Source organism: Malurus melanocephalus, unplaced genomic scaffold (genome assembly GCF_030028575.1).
Source record: "Malurus melanocephalus ecotype Western Australia unplaced genomic scaffold, MMel_1.1 scaffold_74, whole genome shotgun sequence".
NCBI lineage: Eukaryota > Metazoa > Chordata > Aves > Passeriformes > Maluridae > Malurus > Malurus melanocephalus.
The window spans coordinates 1,178,770-1,197,844 of NW_026623306.1; the positions used below are offsets into that span (position 1 = coordinate 1,178,770).

General features: G+C 39.4%; 1 protein-coding gene across 1 annotated transcript; it reads right to left on the minus strand.

Moving 5' to 3' along the window:
- Positions 1-1,995: 1,995 nt before the first annotated feature.
- On the minus strand, positions 1,996-18,977 carry SCP2 (sterol carrier protein 2). The gene is made up of 16 exons (XM_057367021.1): positions 18,756-18,977; positions 17,163-17,217; positions 16,520-16,591; positions 15,900-16,031; positions 15,125-15,189; positions 14,188-14,314; positions 13,450-13,513; positions 13,105-13,191; positions 12,346-12,496; positions 11,422-11,569; positions 10,431-10,538; positions 8,445-8,598; positions 5,830-5,923; positions 5,107-5,236; positions 4,121-4,200; positions 1,996-2,886 (listed from the first exon to the last, which is right to left on the minus strand). Exons 1-16 carry the CDS (start codon positions 18,960-18,962, stop codon positions 2,791-2,793), a joined length of 1,770 nt encoding a protein of 589 aa, XP_057223004.1. The 5' UTR covers positions 18,963-18,977; the 3' UTR covers positions 1,996-2,790.
- Between the last annotated feature and the right edge of the window lie 98 nt (positions 18,978-19,075).

Here is a 19,075-nt window from a genome sequence, read left to right on the forward strand (position 1 = left end):
GGAGTACAAGCCTGAGCAGTTCTCCCAGCYGCAGGCTGTGTTAACCTCTGCACTACTCCCTCTACCTTCTGCTGATGGGAATTGAAGGCTTCATCTGGCATTTTTGTGTTATAATGATGTCACATCTGCAGGTGCTCCAACCTGAAAGCCTCGGTCCTGTCTAAACCCAGATTTCTCTGAAGCCCAGGGCCTCAGCCATGGATATTATGTGTCTTGGTAGCAAACAAACTCAAAAGTTATTTTTGCACCATTTTTTCCCTTCATATTTCTGTGCAACATTTCCTCCCTAAGAAAACTTAATCTCACTATACAGTTGAGCACATCTTACTTGAACTATTGGGATGGACTACTTATTATCTATGTTATCTTGTTTACACTTCAAAATTCATTTACTGCCTTAATTAMACAGTGGTCAAAAGCATGTTGTGTCTGTGCTCAAAATTCTTGAAAAAGGCATGTTCTTACCTTGCGTAACAGACATCTGCCAGTTCTTCAGTTAGTATCAGCAATTCAAGAGGAGGAAAAAATTGTTTTCTGCATAGAATTACTGCTGCAATCCTGTAATTCCCCTTTATTTTRACCCACAAGCCAAATGGCAAGAACTTAGGAAAAAGCAGGGGATACAATAGCAAATGTTATTTTACAGGGAGTTAAACACTGCTTTTAYTTGAGAGATATGACTCCTATCTACTCCAATCCTTTAGATAAGTCAATAAACAATAYACAGGAAGAAACCTGATTCATTTGACCAGACTGTACTTTACAAAGTTGACATTGGAGCAATGCCCTATTTGTCCTAATTAACAGAAAACTAATGCCTTGGAAAAGATGAACAGTGGGGTCACAAWTGTTGATTCATGCAGATATTAAAGACCAGAGCTGAACACTGAGTGCCTGGGCAGTAAAAGACAGATGAAATTCAGTACAAATGAACTGATGCATACAGAACAATAATTAAAAATATTGCAGTTTCACAGTGCAGAAATGAGCACGGAGTTAGCATGAAAGAAATGAGCCCCCAGCTTTAAGAGATCTAAGAAAACAYCACTGCAAAACTAGGAGTGGTCAGAAAAGCAACTGGGGAAAGAAAAATATCAGCAGAAAATGCTCTTGTATCTTGACAACTTTTCAACAGGACAATGGGAATGCAGCACACAGGAAGGATTGCTGGATGGCCAGACAAGGGTCTCTCCATGTGACAGAGAATAGAATGACCTCTTTAAGTGGTGAAACCTGAAGGTGACAGCACAAGACTATAAAGACTGGGAGTACTCTGCAGAAGGTGTTCACTGTTTCTCCCCGTAAAAAACAAAGCCCCCACAAAAACCCCAGACAAGAAAAAGAAGCCCCAAAAAACAAAGAGGTGTAAAACTGTAATGTATAGGATAGAAAGGAGCAAGTTCAATTGTATATGATGTGTAGGTACAGAAATTCATGATCCGTGCTAAAAAAGCTGTCCAAGGATTCGAAAAGGGACTGGACAAACTCATGTCCAAACTGGACAATCCAAACATACCACTTCAGGCTCAAATTTGTGAGCTGGCAYAAAAAAAATGACAACCACTGGCAGTTAGGAAAGTACTCTGAGTAACCAAATGATTGGGCCATCTTCATATTCTTCCAAGGTACCCACAGTGAGAAAAATCCAGTGGGCCAGAAGATTCAGCAGGGCCATTCTTACTGCTCAGCAAWCTGTCACCATTCACAGTAGGAAGGAGAATGATTGGCTTGAATTTGCTCATTTTTATTATTATTTCAGTTAAACCAGGGAAGTGAAAGTTTCAGTGTAAGTTCCTCAGTCATAGCCCAAGTATGTGAGGACATGAGATATATTTTATGGACTGAGATGAAGTTTATGGAGCATCTACTAACAATGGCTGAGGAGGAAGAAGCGGATGTCTGCAGTGTCCTTTGTGACAACCTGATTGAAACACTCAAGTTCAGTACATTACCATGAAATTCACGTTTAAAATTTGAGCAAGAGACACACAGAAGAACAGGAAAAGTATATTTAATTTTCTATTAAACATCCAACCAGAATACATTTTCCCAAAACAGAACTTAAAGCTTTTACATTACTGACAAGAATTTCATCATGATCAACACCAGATTTTACCAGGAGAAAACAGGTAATACCTTGATTATATTCTCTCTCTGCCCTCCTGGCAAATCTAATCTGTTTTCAAGGTGAAGTATCATCAAATCCTGTGAACCTCAAAGCAACATTCCAGTTCCTGCTTACTTCTGGATTTTTTTTCTTTTAATTCCAAAGTAGTAATAAGAAAAGTATTTTATAGCAAATTCCTAAAACCTATTCTAAAAAAATGTTGTTAGAGATCCCCTTTACAAGATCACTTTAATGTAAGCAGCAGCAAATTTATTAGAATGGAAGTCTGAAAGCATTTGTATGACTTGTTATTACAGCCTTTAAAAAATGCAACTCATTTCATTGATATGTCAAACTATCTATAACTTTCCTCTTTTCCTTCCCAACCAACCTGAACAACAGTAAGCAGCCTAATTCAGCTCTAATTTTTACAAAATTGTCCATATTGATTAGAACAAAAACAGTCACAAAACCCCACCATGTATCATTTGTAAGTGTTAGTGTCTCAAGCTTAGCCATAGAGAAACTGATGGAAGTTATTAAGAGAATTAAGATCTCTAACCGCAGATTTTAGGTGAGAGAGGTCCAATCAAACCCAGCCTGTGCCATATTATTGATAATGTCTAGTTTCATTCTACTTTTCTGTCAAGAATATCAAGTACTGACTATTTATTCTACTGAGCTCAAAGTTTAGCTTTGCCTGGCTGAAGCTGTAGATTCTGAAGTTTCATTGCCATGCCCATGTTCCCAGAAATCTTCAACTTGCCTTGAAAGAATGCCTGAAAAGAAAGAAGATTCTGTGAAATGCAGTACAACATACACTCCCAAAATCACCTCTCCAGACAGTTATGGGCTATTATGGATGTGCAGTTTGGTAATTCCAACAGCTCTGGCAGACACCTCACATTCAGCAACAAATGCATTGTCTGACTGTAGAACAGCAAACTGAGGAAGTTGTATTCTTACTAGGTTTGTGATAYCTAAAGAGAATCAACTGGGTATTGCTTGTTTGTTGGATTATCCAACCATAGATCTGTGCAGAACACCCCAAGTTTTGGTTGTGAGTGTTCACGGCAGACAAGTTGATTATTTCAATTGCACAAAATAAAGCCACAGTGACAGAAGGTGCCACAACTGATTTCTTAACTCAAATCCTCCTCATCCTTAGCTGGCTTTGTTTCAATTTTACAAATCTCATTTGTGAAGCAGACATGCAAAAGATTTTAATCTTTTCCTCCAGACCTTGTTAAAAGGTGAACTGCATGCACCAAAATATACAAACTGTAGATGTAAAGCTGGAGTTGCTTCTGTATTTTCTACATGTATATTACATTTTCACAATGTGTTTTATCTTGAAACTTCTTTTAGACATACTTCAGTTGGCAAAATTTACCCCATGATTACCAGACAAAAATCTTGAAGCAGTTACACAGATCATTTCAAACTTGGAAGCACAGCACAGCAACTTGAAATTGGCTTAAACATCTGGTTTACTTGCACACTATGACTGCTTTTGGCACATAGAGGAATAAAAAATTGAAATCAACCAAACAAAAAAAAACMAAAAAAAAMCAAAAAACCCCAAACAAACAAAAAACAAATAATCACAGGCATCCAGTGGATGCTCACCTCAATTTCTACTTGTCAGCATCAAGATGACTCCTTACACTAATGTCAGGTACGAGGGTAAAGCCCTCCAAACAGAGGCCCACATTTCTTKTTTCTTATGGCATGTTACAAAAACTGATTTGCCCCTCTTCTCTGCAAAGCAAGCACTATTACATCCCCTTGTGGGATATAACACAGGATACCTCCCTGCAGGATATCTGAGATATGTCCCTGTTCAGATGAGTAGATACTGTCCTTGATCAATCTTATTTTGGCTGATTTGTTCAGAGATCACCAAGGATTGTCATTTTTCAGATCAGCCATGGCAGTTTCRGATGAAAACACTGAAAAGGTTTCAACTTAAACCAATCAGTCCCCTGRTTATCTCATCTTTGCTGTACTTACTGTCTGAGGGTTCATTTTGCCAGTCATGAGAGCCAACAGATCGGTGTCAGCCATTGTGATTGTACAATCTGCCTTCTTATCTGCAAGACAGGAGTTGTTTATGAAGGTTCAAACTGAGGAATTAAACAGTTATGGGAGCCACAAGTCTGTGGAGAGTCCCTTCATACCACAGGTCAGCAAATGGTACCTGAGTGTGTACAAGTAAGAGCCATTATAAAAATAWCAGCAAGAAGCCACCCAAAGCCAACAGGCAGCTGGGCCACCTTGTAGCACAGACCACCCYAACAGTGAAGAAAGATGGACCTTCCTGAAAAGCTAAGCCAATTTATTCTTTGAAAATAAATKATAATCTACTTGTAATCAGACAGAATGTTCATTGCAAGCACTGACAATACTTTCGGTTTTATCAAGCCTGCATTTGCTAGTATGAAGATCAGCTCAGAATAGATGAGTTTTCCCCTGTGACACTCTCTGAAGATAATCACTACTGACATTTCAGGCATTTCCTGCCCTCTTCTTCCATGGGAACAACATGTGCATTTTAAAARCACTCATTTGAATTAATTCAAATACAGAAGTTTCTAGGATCTTCTTATTAGACATAAGCTGGAAAATTATTTTAATAAGCTCTGATATAAAGACTGATGTGTATACTAAAGGGCTAAAACCTGCACACATCATTTCCTACACTCATCTTATTATTAAAATTACATCTTTGATAAATTGTAAAGAAGTAACTTGGCAAGGCAGACCAGCTTACTGCTTACCAGCRTCTCCAACAAARCAACTGAASAAACAGCTACAAATTACATTTCTGSCCCAAATTTCAAGAGGTGAGAACAATAAAATTCCTGAGKTTTGATTTTAGAAGTTTAAAATTAAGGTAGCTCTACGTAATTTCTGCTCAATGTCACTACAACTTAAACAGTGTATATTCATTAGTTTTATATGTTTTTTTTGTAATGATATGATAAAAGAGCACTGACCTGAATTAACTGCCACTGAGCCTTTACCATTTTTCACATCTACTACCCAAGTTGCTTCTTTCCCACCAGGACCATCTTTTATTTTGAAGGCAAAGATTCCACCAATTTTCTTGACAAATTGCTCTCCTTCCTGTAATGACCATGGAATGAGAAAGTTAGTCATTTACTTCAACATAATTTTCAGATAGTTTGAATTTACCAGAAGAAATTTAAAACCTTCCCCATTTCTACTAACATAAAAATATCTATTACCCCCTATTAGGCATCATTTAAACAACCATCCAGAAAATCTAAACCAACAAACGCAAATAGGACTGACTATTTATATTGAAATCTATTAAATTAACAAAAGTTACCACTGTCCTAATAGCCTTGTCCTGACCTAAGTTTGACAAAATTGGATTTCATCTTCTAATCCCATTACATAGCAAGCACCTAACACCAACCAAAAAGTTTCTTCGGTTAGTTTGCAAGCTCCTCACATACAACCTAGACTTGCCTCAACTGGAATAGCCTTAGTGTGGGTAGGAACTATCCAGAAAAAAAAAAGTAATTTAAAATCATGGCACAGTGTAGAAAGATTTCTGGYAAAATCCAAATCTGTACATTTGTTTCAATGAGAGGTGCTGAAGATGTGATGGATGCTAACACATTCCCATCAGGTTTCACACACATTCTGTTATGARTTAAAATCCTGTTGTAGGTAAAAAAGTAGTCAAATACCTCTTGGAGCCTCTTTTCAATCTCTTTGAAGACCAGATCTGATTTAAATCCATCAACAGCTGCACTGAGAGGCACAGCCGCAATACGGCCGGTGCTGAAACAAAAAAAATATTAATTTAAATACTTTAAATCACATTTGCAGCATCTTCAAATGATCATGAATAGGCCTAACACCAGCAAGAAACATTTTAGTAGTATAGAGCAACTCTGGTATCAAAGTGAAGTTTGCTCTCTGATAGGTTTGACAGCTTGATTCACTCCAGGTAGCTGGATATTTTATGTGCATGAACTGAAAATTCATTTTATAATGAAAGTAAATCATTAATCTTATTTTTTATACTCTGGAGCTATCACCCTGCATGGCCAGATAGCAGCATGAAAGCTAACTCTTCATTTCTGCAGGGGCACAAAGAGCCAAAGTACAGAGAAACATCCAAAGCAATGGCAATTCAAGCAGCAGAAGGAACAAGTTTACAGCTATTACCATCTCTTGGCAGCAAAGTCCAAAATTGTGGTCAGGTTTGATACTGCTGAAGTGACCAAACTGCTCAAGAAATGTTGCTGGAACTTACTGGGGTGGTACTGACACCGCCCTCCAGATGTGTGAGAGGGTAGCAAGAATGGGCACTGTCTTGTCTGAAGGAGACACATTCACTTTGCCAATAAACCAAGGCTGYACTGCCAGGATGAAAAACTGTAAGGCTCAAAAAAACCACCAAACAAAACACAGAACTGTTTCAAAAACTAATGCAAAATGGATCAAGTCTTGCTGCTTTGATGTACATTCTTATCAGCTATTACTGAAGCCACAGGCTTGATCTGGAATCAGATTAATTGTATGTCCACTGCTGTAGGAAACTGATGTGAAGGAACATGAAACTTCACAAACATGAAGTTTCACCACCTTTCCCTTAATTACACAATGCACWTCATAACTCAGTTACGTAAGGGGCGCCTGAGCACATCAGCCACACTGTTCCATTCCAAAGTCTGATATACATTGGTGCAACTTYGTGTGTCATGGATCTCCCACACACAGCCTTTGGGAGAATTAAAGGGTTTTAAGCTTCTCTGGAGTAAGATGAAATGAGTATTGCTAAGATTTCTCTGGGTTGAGTTGCACTTAAAGTATTTTTAAAATTCTGAACACGAGCAAAGGTGAAATGAGACAYAGTAAATTAGACTTAGTTTCTTCAGGAGAAATATTATCCGTACATGAAAAGCYCTCCCTGACAGGAGGGACTACTTCTAGCAGCACCTCAAGGCTGATGATATAAAAATAGCAACAGTTTCTCTGTTCCATAAAGTGACAGTATTTTTAAAGACAAAGCTCAAAGCAATGAAGAAAACTGTACTCCCTGTAACAGTCTTTTCCCCTCATTCTCCCTCAGATTTTAAACTCTACCAACACCCACTGACAGGTTTTGTGAGCATGTTTGAAGGGAATCCATSAGAAGACATATTTTTCCTATATCTTTTTTTCTCACATGGTAACTAATAGATTGTAAAAGAGACATAATTATCACTCCTGATGCTACAAAAAGTCACTGCTGCAGCCCTGCAAAGTTCAGTGGATTCTCTCATCACCTCTTCCACAAAATTATATTGTCACCTCCCAAGAACTGTACAAACATTAGAAATATGAGCTGGGAAGGAGGCGTACATTTCTTTATGAAAGGCCAATCTATAACAAAGTTTACTGTTCACAGGTTTTCAAAATAAATATAAAGTCTTGGCATTGAGTTTTAAAATGCCCATAATGGCCACAATGGGCAGGTCAATTTTTCTAAGCAAAGCTGAAAGGAAAAAAAAAAAAAGGGAACTGTATTGTAAAAGTCTCCCCTGCAATACTACTATAATACAAATTTTAAGTGTTTTCTCTCAACTCCTGTCCATTCCGGCACAGAAATACAACAGCAGAGTGCAGACAGCTTCACAACAGCTTTCTCCTCTCCCTCTGAAATAGGCTACAATTGCAAGTGCAAATTCTGTAGCAAGGACTGGGCAAATAACACACCTGAATTCCAAGAAGTACTTACAGCATCACAYGAAACAGGGCTGAAAGCAGTTCTYCATGGAGCTAAACTAGTAACGATTTCAGCAGTGAAAGCAGTGGTTTCTCTGTTTCCATGGATGTCTTGCTRGTTTTGGCAGATACCTAGTTTCAATTAATTTTAGTGTGGCCTGTTCTGTTCTTGGAAGGGTTTTTATTTGTTTGGTGGCTTTTTTTCCTCTGAACATTACTTTTCCTTACAGACAGTCACATAAGCCATTCTTACTAGCCAGTTTGAGCTTTCCAAAAACTCCCAGTGCACACTATGACACGATAGTAAGTTGCAAGCTCAGCAAATACCTGCAGTGCTGTAGCTACACAAGAGTTACAAGTTCTGAGTGTTTTAGTTCGCAGCACGATCTCTGCCTTGCGCAGAGACAGCCAATAACTCTAAAATAACCAAGTTTTGAGGGCACAGGAAGCAGGACAGCCAGCAGTACGCTCTGCGCGCAGCCCCAGCYGAGCGCTCCGGAAGGCCTGGCAGCGCAGCCCGCGGTTCCCCCCCGTGCCGTGGCAGCCCCCGTGTGTGTCTGTGTCAGTGTCAGTGTCAGCCCCGGCTCACCTGCGCTCCCGGGGGAAGCCCATCCTGAAGAGCGTCACGACCACGGCCCCGCCGAGCCCCAGGTTGTGCTGCAGCGCGACCTTCGCCCCCGGCACCTGCCGCCGCCCGGCCAGGCCGCGCAGCTGCCAGCAGAGCTCCGCGCACTGCGCCAGCCCTGAAACATCGAGCGCAGAGCGCGTCAGCGACCGGGAAAGGGAATGGGATCTGAGACATTTCTGGGTATCCGAGCTGCCCACAGTGAACTGGGGAAACCCAAACTAAGGGGAACACCCCTTTTCTTCGCAACCCTGACTCTCTCTCATCCCTGACACTCATGCTTTCTCTCATTCTCCCCCAACAATTCCGTCAGCTCTTTCTGCCCTAAGTTCCACCGCACACACAGAATCACAAAGTTAATCAGGTTGGAAAAGAGYTCTAAGAYCATCRTATGACCAAGCACCAAGCTTCTCARCTAGATCACGGTACTCAGTGCCATRKSCAGTCTTTCCYTCAACRTTTCACTACCTTYCTGGGCAGCCATTCCAATGTTTAATCAWCTTTTCTGTGAAGAAATKCCTCTTGATGTCCATCCTAAAWCTCCCYTAGTGCAGCTTGAGGCTGTATCCTCTCATCCTGTCTCTAGCTGTTTGGGTTCCAACCTCTTTTCAGGGAGTTGAAGAGAGTGAGAAGGTCTCCCCAGAGTTTCCTTTTCTCCAGGCTGAGTCCTGCATGCTCCCTCAGCTGCTCCTCACAGATTTGTGCTGCAGACCCTCCCCCTCAGCTCCCTTGCCCTTCTCTGGACATTTCTCACACATTTCTCCTTCCCTCCATCCCTTTCTCCCCCTTCTCMCAGACAACTGCACAGGTCTTTGGACAAGGCAGACAAGGAATCTGCATTTCAACACTGAATTTTACACGTTGCCAACTGAACATTATGAAGAGGATGAGTTAAGGAGTATAAAAGTAGAGGCAGGAATTTTAAAATTCCAGACATAGATGAGAATGAACAGGTTTCATTCACATTCAGCCTCCAGGAGAGAGTGTGTATTGTGGTGCAGCCTGCCCTGGAATGGTTCGTATATTTAAGAGGATTTATATGACCCTTGATTAGCATGCAACCAGTCTCAAGACAGTTCCCAAGGGAAATGAAACCTACAGGTTGGAGACATGTAATTTTCTGCATTTTAATAACTCTTGCTCCATCCCATGGCAATGCAGAAGCAATGCAGGTAACTGCCTCTACTTTTATCTCAGTCTAACTGATACAAATTAACACAAACCCAGCAACGCAATATTCTCATCCTCTTACAGATACCCACAGWCTCATTTATCTGGAACCCTTTTTTCCTAAAGCTTGCTAACACTTTCCCTGGCCCCCCACACTAACTGTATATTATATCTCAGTGATACAACTGTTTAGGTTAAGATTTGGTGGTTTACAAGGTTTAATCTCCAGTTTTCTGACAACTTCTCATTTCCAAACAAGGAAGGTGAATTAGCCTCAACGATCCAAACACATTTCATTCAAGAGCCAACTCATTTAGAAACAGCACAGTGGTTTAAAGAAAAAAGCAAAACAAAATCAACCAACCAAACAACAACAAAACAAAAACAAAGAAAAAACAAATCTATGTTGCTGGGGAATGGTGACCAAGTGAGCTTCTGTAAACATCAGCTAAATATTTTGACATCTAAGACTTAACAAAATTGGCTTCTAATACAGCTAACAGTGGCACAGGCTATTCAGAGGCAGTGAAAACCTCCAAACTTAAAATTTTCAAAGGATGAAATCATATTAGAATAGTTATTCAAACTATTCATCAGAAGTTGTACTATTGAGCAATTATATAGAAAAGGTTAAGCTGTGTCAACCAGCCCTAACACTTGGCTTATTTGGAAAGCAGGAGACTGGGAAGAATGTTTCAAGCAAGAGTGGAAAGCACCTGCCTGCTCAAGAGCTGTATCTCTCATCTAATGGGTGTGACAAAATGAAATRGTTTTGCATACCTGTGGCACCAAGAGGATGTCCCTTGGAAATCAAGCCACCRCTGGGATTAATAACCCATTTTCCTCCGTAAGTATTGTCTCCTCTGTCGATCAGGTCACATGCTCTTCCTGTAAAACAGTATTTATGTAAGAAAAATRTTCTTTTTTATTTGTGATTTTTCAATTCTGCTGTAACTTACCAGAGATGCTACATGTCAGTCAAAACCTAGGAAATGCTACAAATCATATTTCACAAAGAGCAGACTGAAATTAGCCAAACTACATTGATGAGAATTGCTTATATCACATTTACTGTAGATACCATAAAAACACAGAAAAAATTACAGTAGAAAGCAAACATTCAAAGGCAAATATTTGAAGACCTATAAACACATCAGAAGTTTTCCTGGAGTTTCCTGAATGCTGTTCCAGTAAGAAAGTTCGGACTTATTATACCACCTAGTGTCAGAATATGGTATTTTCTCACAATTAGTTAAAAAAAAAATTGTATTACATGATAATCTATGCAAAGCAAGAATATGTTTAGAATTTAAATATATAATGAACTGAAGTAGTAGTTCAATTCATTATTTATTTGAAATCAAAAAAATACCTTCTTCAGTGGAAAATTTTAATCATTTTACTTATATACATAGAGCTAAATTGTGCTGCCATTTAACCTGTTGTAAATCTACCAAATTCACTGACATTAAACTAATCTGGACAGATTGAGGATTGTTACACAGTTGACTTTAGACACACTTGACAATTTGCCAACAACTCTGAGGCAAAGATGTTTCAAAGATCACTGACTTGYTAGGACCCTCCACAGGCAATTCTTGTCCCATTTTTATCTTTTTATAAGGAAATATATAGATGGAGGGAAATCTTGGGGTAGGTAAGAATACAGCCCAGAAAATGGAGGGAAAATCAGAGGAGTCTTTAATTTGGATTTTTTTTTTCTGTCCATTAAAAAAAAAAAAAAACCTGTGATCTATAATGCTGATATTACCTTCTGGACAAAGTCCCAGAGCTTCATAGGTGATAAATTCATTAACTGAGAAGCAGTCATGAAGCTCAATCACATCAACATCTGCAGGTTTTAGGCCTGCCTTTTCAAAACATTTTTGTGCAGCTCTTTTAGTCATATCATAGCCAACCTGAAAAAAGGAAGAAATTCTATGTTAAAATATCATTACAGAAATAGAGCTCACAATTTTATTTCTACATTTCATTTTAAATGTACTTCTACTGATCCCATCAGTGTAGAAGTAACCTGTATGAGGTGGCATTCTGATTTCTTTTGATGCATCACATATCAGAGTTTGACATTCACATAATACAAATTGTCTAGAAAGAAATAATACATTCTAAAGCTTATTGTTGACATGCAAAACCTTTCTGGGGAATATCCTCTATTTCCTCAATCTTGCTTACAAGCCAAATTATTCCTTTGCATGACTYAGACAACAGCATTGAAACAAATCCTGAAATTGTCTTGTTACTTTTTTCTAGGATCCACTTGATTATTTTAAGTTTCATTACTACTACAAACAGAAAAATGRAAGAAATTTTCTTTGGTTGTTCAAGTTGTTTACAAAATAGCCTATAAATAATTTGTTTAAAACTAGGCTTCTGATGGCCTGTTTATAATTTACTTACTGTCATTCCACAACCATACTCTTTGCTTACTCCATATCTGTCCAAATTAAATCAATTTTACACTCACCACAAAGTGTAATATGTTTGYTTGCTAACATGAAAATGTCACAGCATCATTAGCACTTGCAGGTACTAAAACCAATCAACCAACCAAAAACCTAAAGCAAAAACAAAACAAAAAAACTACCACAAAACACCAACCCAAAACCACAAACAAAAAACCTCAGAAACAACACCCCAATGGGWACCAGGGAATACAGAATTGTAAACCTACCATCTTCATGCAACTGTTTCCTTCAAATGTGCTTGGATAATCAGTAGCCATCACCTGGGCTAGAATTTCCACAGCTTTTGGCTGCAACTTATGCCTTTTCACAAACTCCTCATTAGCCAAAATTGCAGCTGCAGCACCATTTGATGTTGGACTGATTAAAAGAAAAATCATGATGTCATTATTCTAAATTAGTAATGTCAATCTTSATTAGATTGTTGATCTTCCATAGATTTATCTTTTAATACAAACAAAAAACCCAACAAACAAAACCCCACTTTCTTTGGCTGATACCACTGAAACTATAAATTCCATCAATGCTTACTGGTATTTTCAGTAATATTTATACCAGATATTTGAAAATCATAATATCAAAATATAAATGTATCATTAAGTTTTTCCAATTTAGGAAAAATTAAAGCTTCAACTTGGCTGTGAACATATATTCACCCTCTAAGAATGCATAGAAAAGGCTGAAGAGAAGAATTAACATTTAACAACAATAGATGCACATTAGAAAAAGATACAGAATTACCTGAGAACCCCAAAGTACAAAGCATATTTCAGCTCACTGTATTACACTGTGAACAAGTATCTGGCCTTTGGTCATGACAAAGTTTCCACATTTGTTTTATTTATAAAAAGTTTTACTTAAAGCAATCTGTAAATTTTTATTTACACACAGAGTTTATTTAAATAGATGTCCTACCATGTTTGTCTTAACACCAAGATCTATTTCAGAATGCAAAGTCCTCTCCTTACCAACACTGTAAGACAGTCAAGTAATCAAAAATTTTGCGAGACTGCAGAACTTCATCTAATGTGTACTCCTTTTGGAACTGGGAATACCTAAGGAAAACACACAGATGCCAAGTTTGAGCAGCAGACATACTAATAATCAAACTGTTAGGCAGCTATAGAGTTGTTTTTACAAAGTATAAGGCACCAGATAGAGAACTTACTTTTATATCTTTATAGAATAATTTATTTCTTTTCCCATTCCATAATAAAAAAAATATTCTGAAAATATTCTAAAAATACTAATTTTTTGTGCATTAATTTTTTTAACAAGGGATGTTCACTACAGAGGCAGAGTAGRTGACTCACGGGTTGTTGGTTGAATGGCTGTGATTCTTCCATGCAATTTTCGCAAAGTATTCTGGATTTGTCCCTGAAAAGGGGAAAGAAAGCTGTGTTGAAATACTTTGTTTGCTCAAACAGTGCTAACAYAACAGTTTAAATATTGTGTCATAAGAATCTGACCTTTACCAGCATCTTTACAAGAGACACACTGTTATGAAGGCTTTCCTTAGAATTCAACCGGGGTCTCAAAATTAGATAAAGACTCCTAAACAAAGCTGAGTTTTAGCTGACAGAACAAGCCACTTGCATATTTAACACTTACATAAAACCACAGAATATAGGTGCATTTTATTTGACAGATTATTATATGACTGAAACTTAAATGCTCATTTTCCTATCAGGGCAAAATGGCTGCAGTGGAATATTAGAGTCTAAAATTTTTCCATGTAACAGTCTAAAAATAAGTGCAAATAAAGATGCACAACAGGCCAGGCTGTTACCTCAGAGCCAATTCCCTTGTCTGGTGAGGGGGTTACAAACAGCAGTGGCAGCAGCCAAGTACTAGATATTAAATGAAACTAAATCCCCCACAGCTTTTACCAAACATTTCAGCCCCAAGCCCATCTACCTATCCTAAGGCACAGGGATAAAATGCAGGAAGTTATGCAACCTCAATGCTAACATTTTCTTAAAACAAAATCCTATTATTTTAAAATCACTTCATTAACAGAAGACAATGAAAAAAAATGTATTTTAACAGACCATATTTCTCTATATGTTCTTTGCCAGCGCTTGCAAACAGCTGAGGTGCCACAGGAGCACTTGCTAGGCCATATTTGTTTATCATAATTTCCACATGTTTGTCCATTGGATTAGTTCTGTCTGCAAACTGAAAACAGAAATACAAAATAAATCATAATTTCCTTTTCTTTCTTTCATTATAATCACTGCACTGCAAGGATCACTGCTACATTATTTCTATCACAGTCACTATTTTAATCAGAGGACTTTAGGTATTTTTCACTTCACTTAAAATCCCACAGTCAACAGAATTTTCAATGAAGCTTAGATGAAATATTGTAAAGCATGTTAAAAGATAACTCTTGCTCTTTTTTGTCACTTGGTGAATTTAACATTTTTYACCCAAACCCTTTTATATATTATCAAATTTGGCAGTTCTGTAGTTAAATAACATATGGGCTCTAATACAGCTTGCCTTAAGGTAAAATATAAACAAACCCCCACACACTTCTCCAGGAAAAACAAGTAAGAGTTAAGAAGCCCTTAGGTTTTGGAAAAGTGTGCTAACAGGCCAATTGAGTAAGCATTAGGCCATTCCTTCTTTGATYTGCTGTGTTGTTTGAGAAAGACACTTCAGTTACTCCAAGCTTCAATATTTTATCTGGTATTTTCRTTTTTCCCCATTAACCCAGCCTATAACATAATCTTGGCAAAATACTAAAAACATGACACACAAATTTTGCATGGAATGTTTTAGAATTTATATTTTGTAGTATGTCATGGCTACCATCAGAATCACAAAACTCATTAAAAAATACTGTGGATTAAAATACTGGTTTCTTTTGTCATMATCTGCATCAACACAGTACAGCAACTGGTATTACTGAGACTACACCTCAGAGAATGAGGTGTATCTCATCTACAAACACAAAATAGATCAACACTTTCAGACACTTACACCTGAAGCAAGGGATCCTTTTGCCATCCTCTCAAAKCCGAGTGCCAGAACACAGTCTGCCAAACCTTAAAATAGSRTTTGTGGTTATTTACAGGCTAATGTGATTATAAATGACACTATGTACTAACAACTATTCCATTATGAGACATTTATACAAACACSAACCAGACACCCTTCCTTCTTTATTTTTGAAGGAGAGCCAAATTAAGATGGACAAGGTATTGATACAAACATATTGATACTTAAGAATGAGAGATCACTACAGGATTAGGGTTTATTTTTAACTGTCTGACAGCAACTATCATAGACAACTGAGCATTTACGTCTCAGCTACAAATACTGGAACAATCATACTCAATGTTACTATAGTTCTCATTACAGAAACATCAGCATTTAAGTCAAGAAAATATCCAAATCCACAAAGGAACTGCAAAAACAGGAGGAAATACTCATCTGCCTGTTCAAAGCATAGTCTGTCAGTCTACTCTCTCCCTTCCTTTCCAAAAATGTGTTAAACACTTGTATTAACTTCAAGTTAAAAAGAAAAGAAAAAAACTAGAATTTTAGCAGATTCTTCTCTCCCTTTCATTCTGCAGAATCTAGTGCCTGCAGTACTTTCATGCAATCTGCTCTGAATTCCTCCAAACAGTTATTCCAGAAGCACTTACTGCACTACTGACTGGGTTCATACAGCTCATGGCACAGCAAAAGACCTGTACGTCCATCCTACTGCATCCCAGCCTGTCACTTAGGTGTACAGTGCAAAACAACTCACCTCCTTCTACAAGTTGTCTGGCCATGAACAGAGCAGTGGATCCAGTAGCACAGTTGTTGTTMACATTAATGATGGGAATGCCAGTTAGACCCAGACCGTGGTAGATCGCCCTCTGCCCACAGGTTGAGTCACCTTCAGGTAGAAACACAGCATTAAAATAAGGTACAAACTCAAACTTTGTTCACAAAAGCAAATCCTGCCATGCATGTGCAGTGCTACCAATTAAACTGTAAACTTGAACTTCTGAGCTGTCACCTTGAGTAYGGTTCTCATATGTCCAAAGTAAAGAACTTTAGAAACAAGAAACTCCTCTGATTTTTAAACCAGAAGTTTGCTCTGTTTTGGTGATAACTGGTTGTGAATCCAAGGGACATAACTGGACTGGACAGAAAGGTCTTAGAGGTGTGGCTTGGAAGCTGCTCTAGGTATCACAGCAGATTGACCTTACTTCAGTTGCCACAATAGTCGTTAATGGAGAACCAGAAGGAAAGTAAATGGAAAACTCTCTTTGGAATGGAAATAGATTTCCTCTCAACAGAAAGCTTGTTGATGGCATTCCTCATACTTCATCCACACAGATGTCTGCAACTGTCACATCCCAATCAAACAACATTACTCACCATAAACATAACCCACACATGCCTGCTTCACTTCTGAATAAGGAATCCCAGCATCAGCTAAAGCTGCTTGGCCTAAAAAACAGTTAAAAGTTGAAAAAAAGGTTAAAATTGAAGGGAAAAATAAATGCAGCTTTAACAAGCATAACAAGCAAATCTAGAGTAGTATGTATGATTACTGCATTCACAAACAAGAGAGTTGTAGAAATTTCTTATTGTGTGATGCAAATGTTTAATATAGTCATGTACTTCATAAGAGCAATTTCATACTCATAAGGACAATTTCACAGTATTCTGAGTTCTGAACAAGCCCCTTTATCAGAAAATTTCATTCAATCAATTCTATGTTCATGCACCAAGGTTCTTCATCCCAATGAAAATATGTTTTGAATAATATAGGTAAGTATTAAATTATTTAGGTGCACAACACATTTTTAAGCCATCCTGCTGACTTGAGCCCTGAAAGGCAGTGAGTTGGACAAGTCAGTTATAGATTTTGTGAAAGTGGTCTGAGTTTTAGATCTGCTTTTTATATGCAYCTATTTACTGAACAGTAATTGTTCCTTCATATGTGTAATAAAAATATTGACTGTAAGACCTAAAATATGCATCAGCAATCAAACAAAATGCTTTATTAYTAAATTACCTGCTTCCTTAGCCATGTCAGGATAATCAGCGCTCTTCTCATTAGGCTTTGAAAACTGGCAAGAGAACAGGAAGAAAAACAACCCAAGAATAAATCACAGTRAGATTTAATTAATCTTCTGCTCAAATTTGTATATTAAAAAGCTTTATATTTAATTTAGAAGTCAGTTTTAAATAATGGAAATGATGTAATTTAATTGACTCAAAAGTGCATGCACAAAATCTTTACAATTTCCAAGTGCTATTGCTTGWTGCTGCTTGGGCTAACAGAGAGGGAAAGGGAGTACTGACAATTCCTCAAATCATGCTAAACTGATAACTGAGATGATTCACTTCTGAAAATGAGCAGCATTCTGGAATAGACAGTTACAAGCACAGGAAAGGTGGACTGTTGTTGTGAGAAGATGGAACGATTTTTAGCAGTCATTACATCATTAAGATTGATAAAATAGAAACAATTTAGTCCTAAAAGATTTCATAGTGAAATACTTCCAATGCAATACGGTGTCTGACAGGTTTTACTTGTCTCTTCCATCAGCACATCACAAGTGAGCTCAAGGTGAAGCCAAATAATTTCTGTAACTACATTCTGTGATCCAGTCCAACAAACACAATCAACAGAATTGTCTTTAACCTTTCAATTCTGCCCCTATCACCTCACACGCTGGAAAAACACCCAAGCAGCAACAAGAAAAAAGTTACTATTTAAAAGGTGGCCAGGGGGAGGAGCTCCTGACAACTCTGGTGATTGTCAATTGTCTTGTGGTTCATCTATCGAGACAAAAATGGTCCCTTCAGCTTTTGCTTCCCTTTGAAAATCACAGAATCGTTTTTAGGAAAAAATTTAAAAGACTAACTGTTACCCCAGCACAGCCAAATCCACCTCTAAACCATGCCCCTAAGTGAACTTCTACTTGGGGGTTCAGGTCTCTCCAAGGTCTCACCACTGTCCAGGGCTGCCTTTTCCTCGGTTTGACAATTCTTTCGATGAAGGAACTTTACTTAATCCTCATCCTAACTGTAACATTAAACATGCCCTGTGGAAACTTGAAGCCAGTTCCTCTTCTTCTGTCACTTGAGAGAAGAGCCCCACGCTCGCCTGGCTGCACCCTGCTCTGGGATAGCTGTGAAGGAGCTGAGCGGGGCGAACTGTGCACTCACAACCCAAGGGCCAAGTACAGAAACACCCAGGACAGACCCCACAGGGCCCCTGCCCTCCCTGAGCCCCTTAGGACCAGCGGTTGCGGGGACACGGGGACACTGTGCCCGCTGCAAGGCTGCTCTATCGACCTGCTCTGCGGAGCACCGCGTTCAGCTTGGCCGSGGTCCGGCCTCCCCACACGCCGAGCGAGGGTGAACTTTGCGCGGAGCCGATGCAGCCCGGGCCGGGACCACACGGCCCTGCCAGGACGCTCCGGAGGTGCCACCGCACCCCGTGAGGGGCTTCACCCGTACCGGGGAGGGCGCGGATTGCTCCCGCAGCACCCCCGAGAGCCAACAGGGGACAGCCGGGGGGGCGCCGCCGAGCCCGGCCTGGCGCGGGCCGTGTCCCCCTCACACACACGGGTGCCGGGGATGGCGGTGGCGGCGGTACCTTGGTCATGCCGACGCCCACCACGAACACCCGGCGCTGCATGRTGGCGATGTCTGGTGACAGACCCTTCTCCTCCTCAGGCTGCTGCTGCTGCCGGCGCGACCCCGGGCCCTCAGCGACACCGGCAGAGGGGACGGGGGCGGGCTCAGCGGGCGGGGCACCATCGCACCGCCCTTTAAAGGAGCAGCGCCCCCTGCGGGGCACCATCGCACCGCCCTTTAAAGGAGCAGCGCCCCCGGCGGGGCACGGCCCGGGCTGTACCTGTCCATAGCACATCCACGGCCATTCCTGCAAACATCCCTGCTTATCCCCTGAATCCC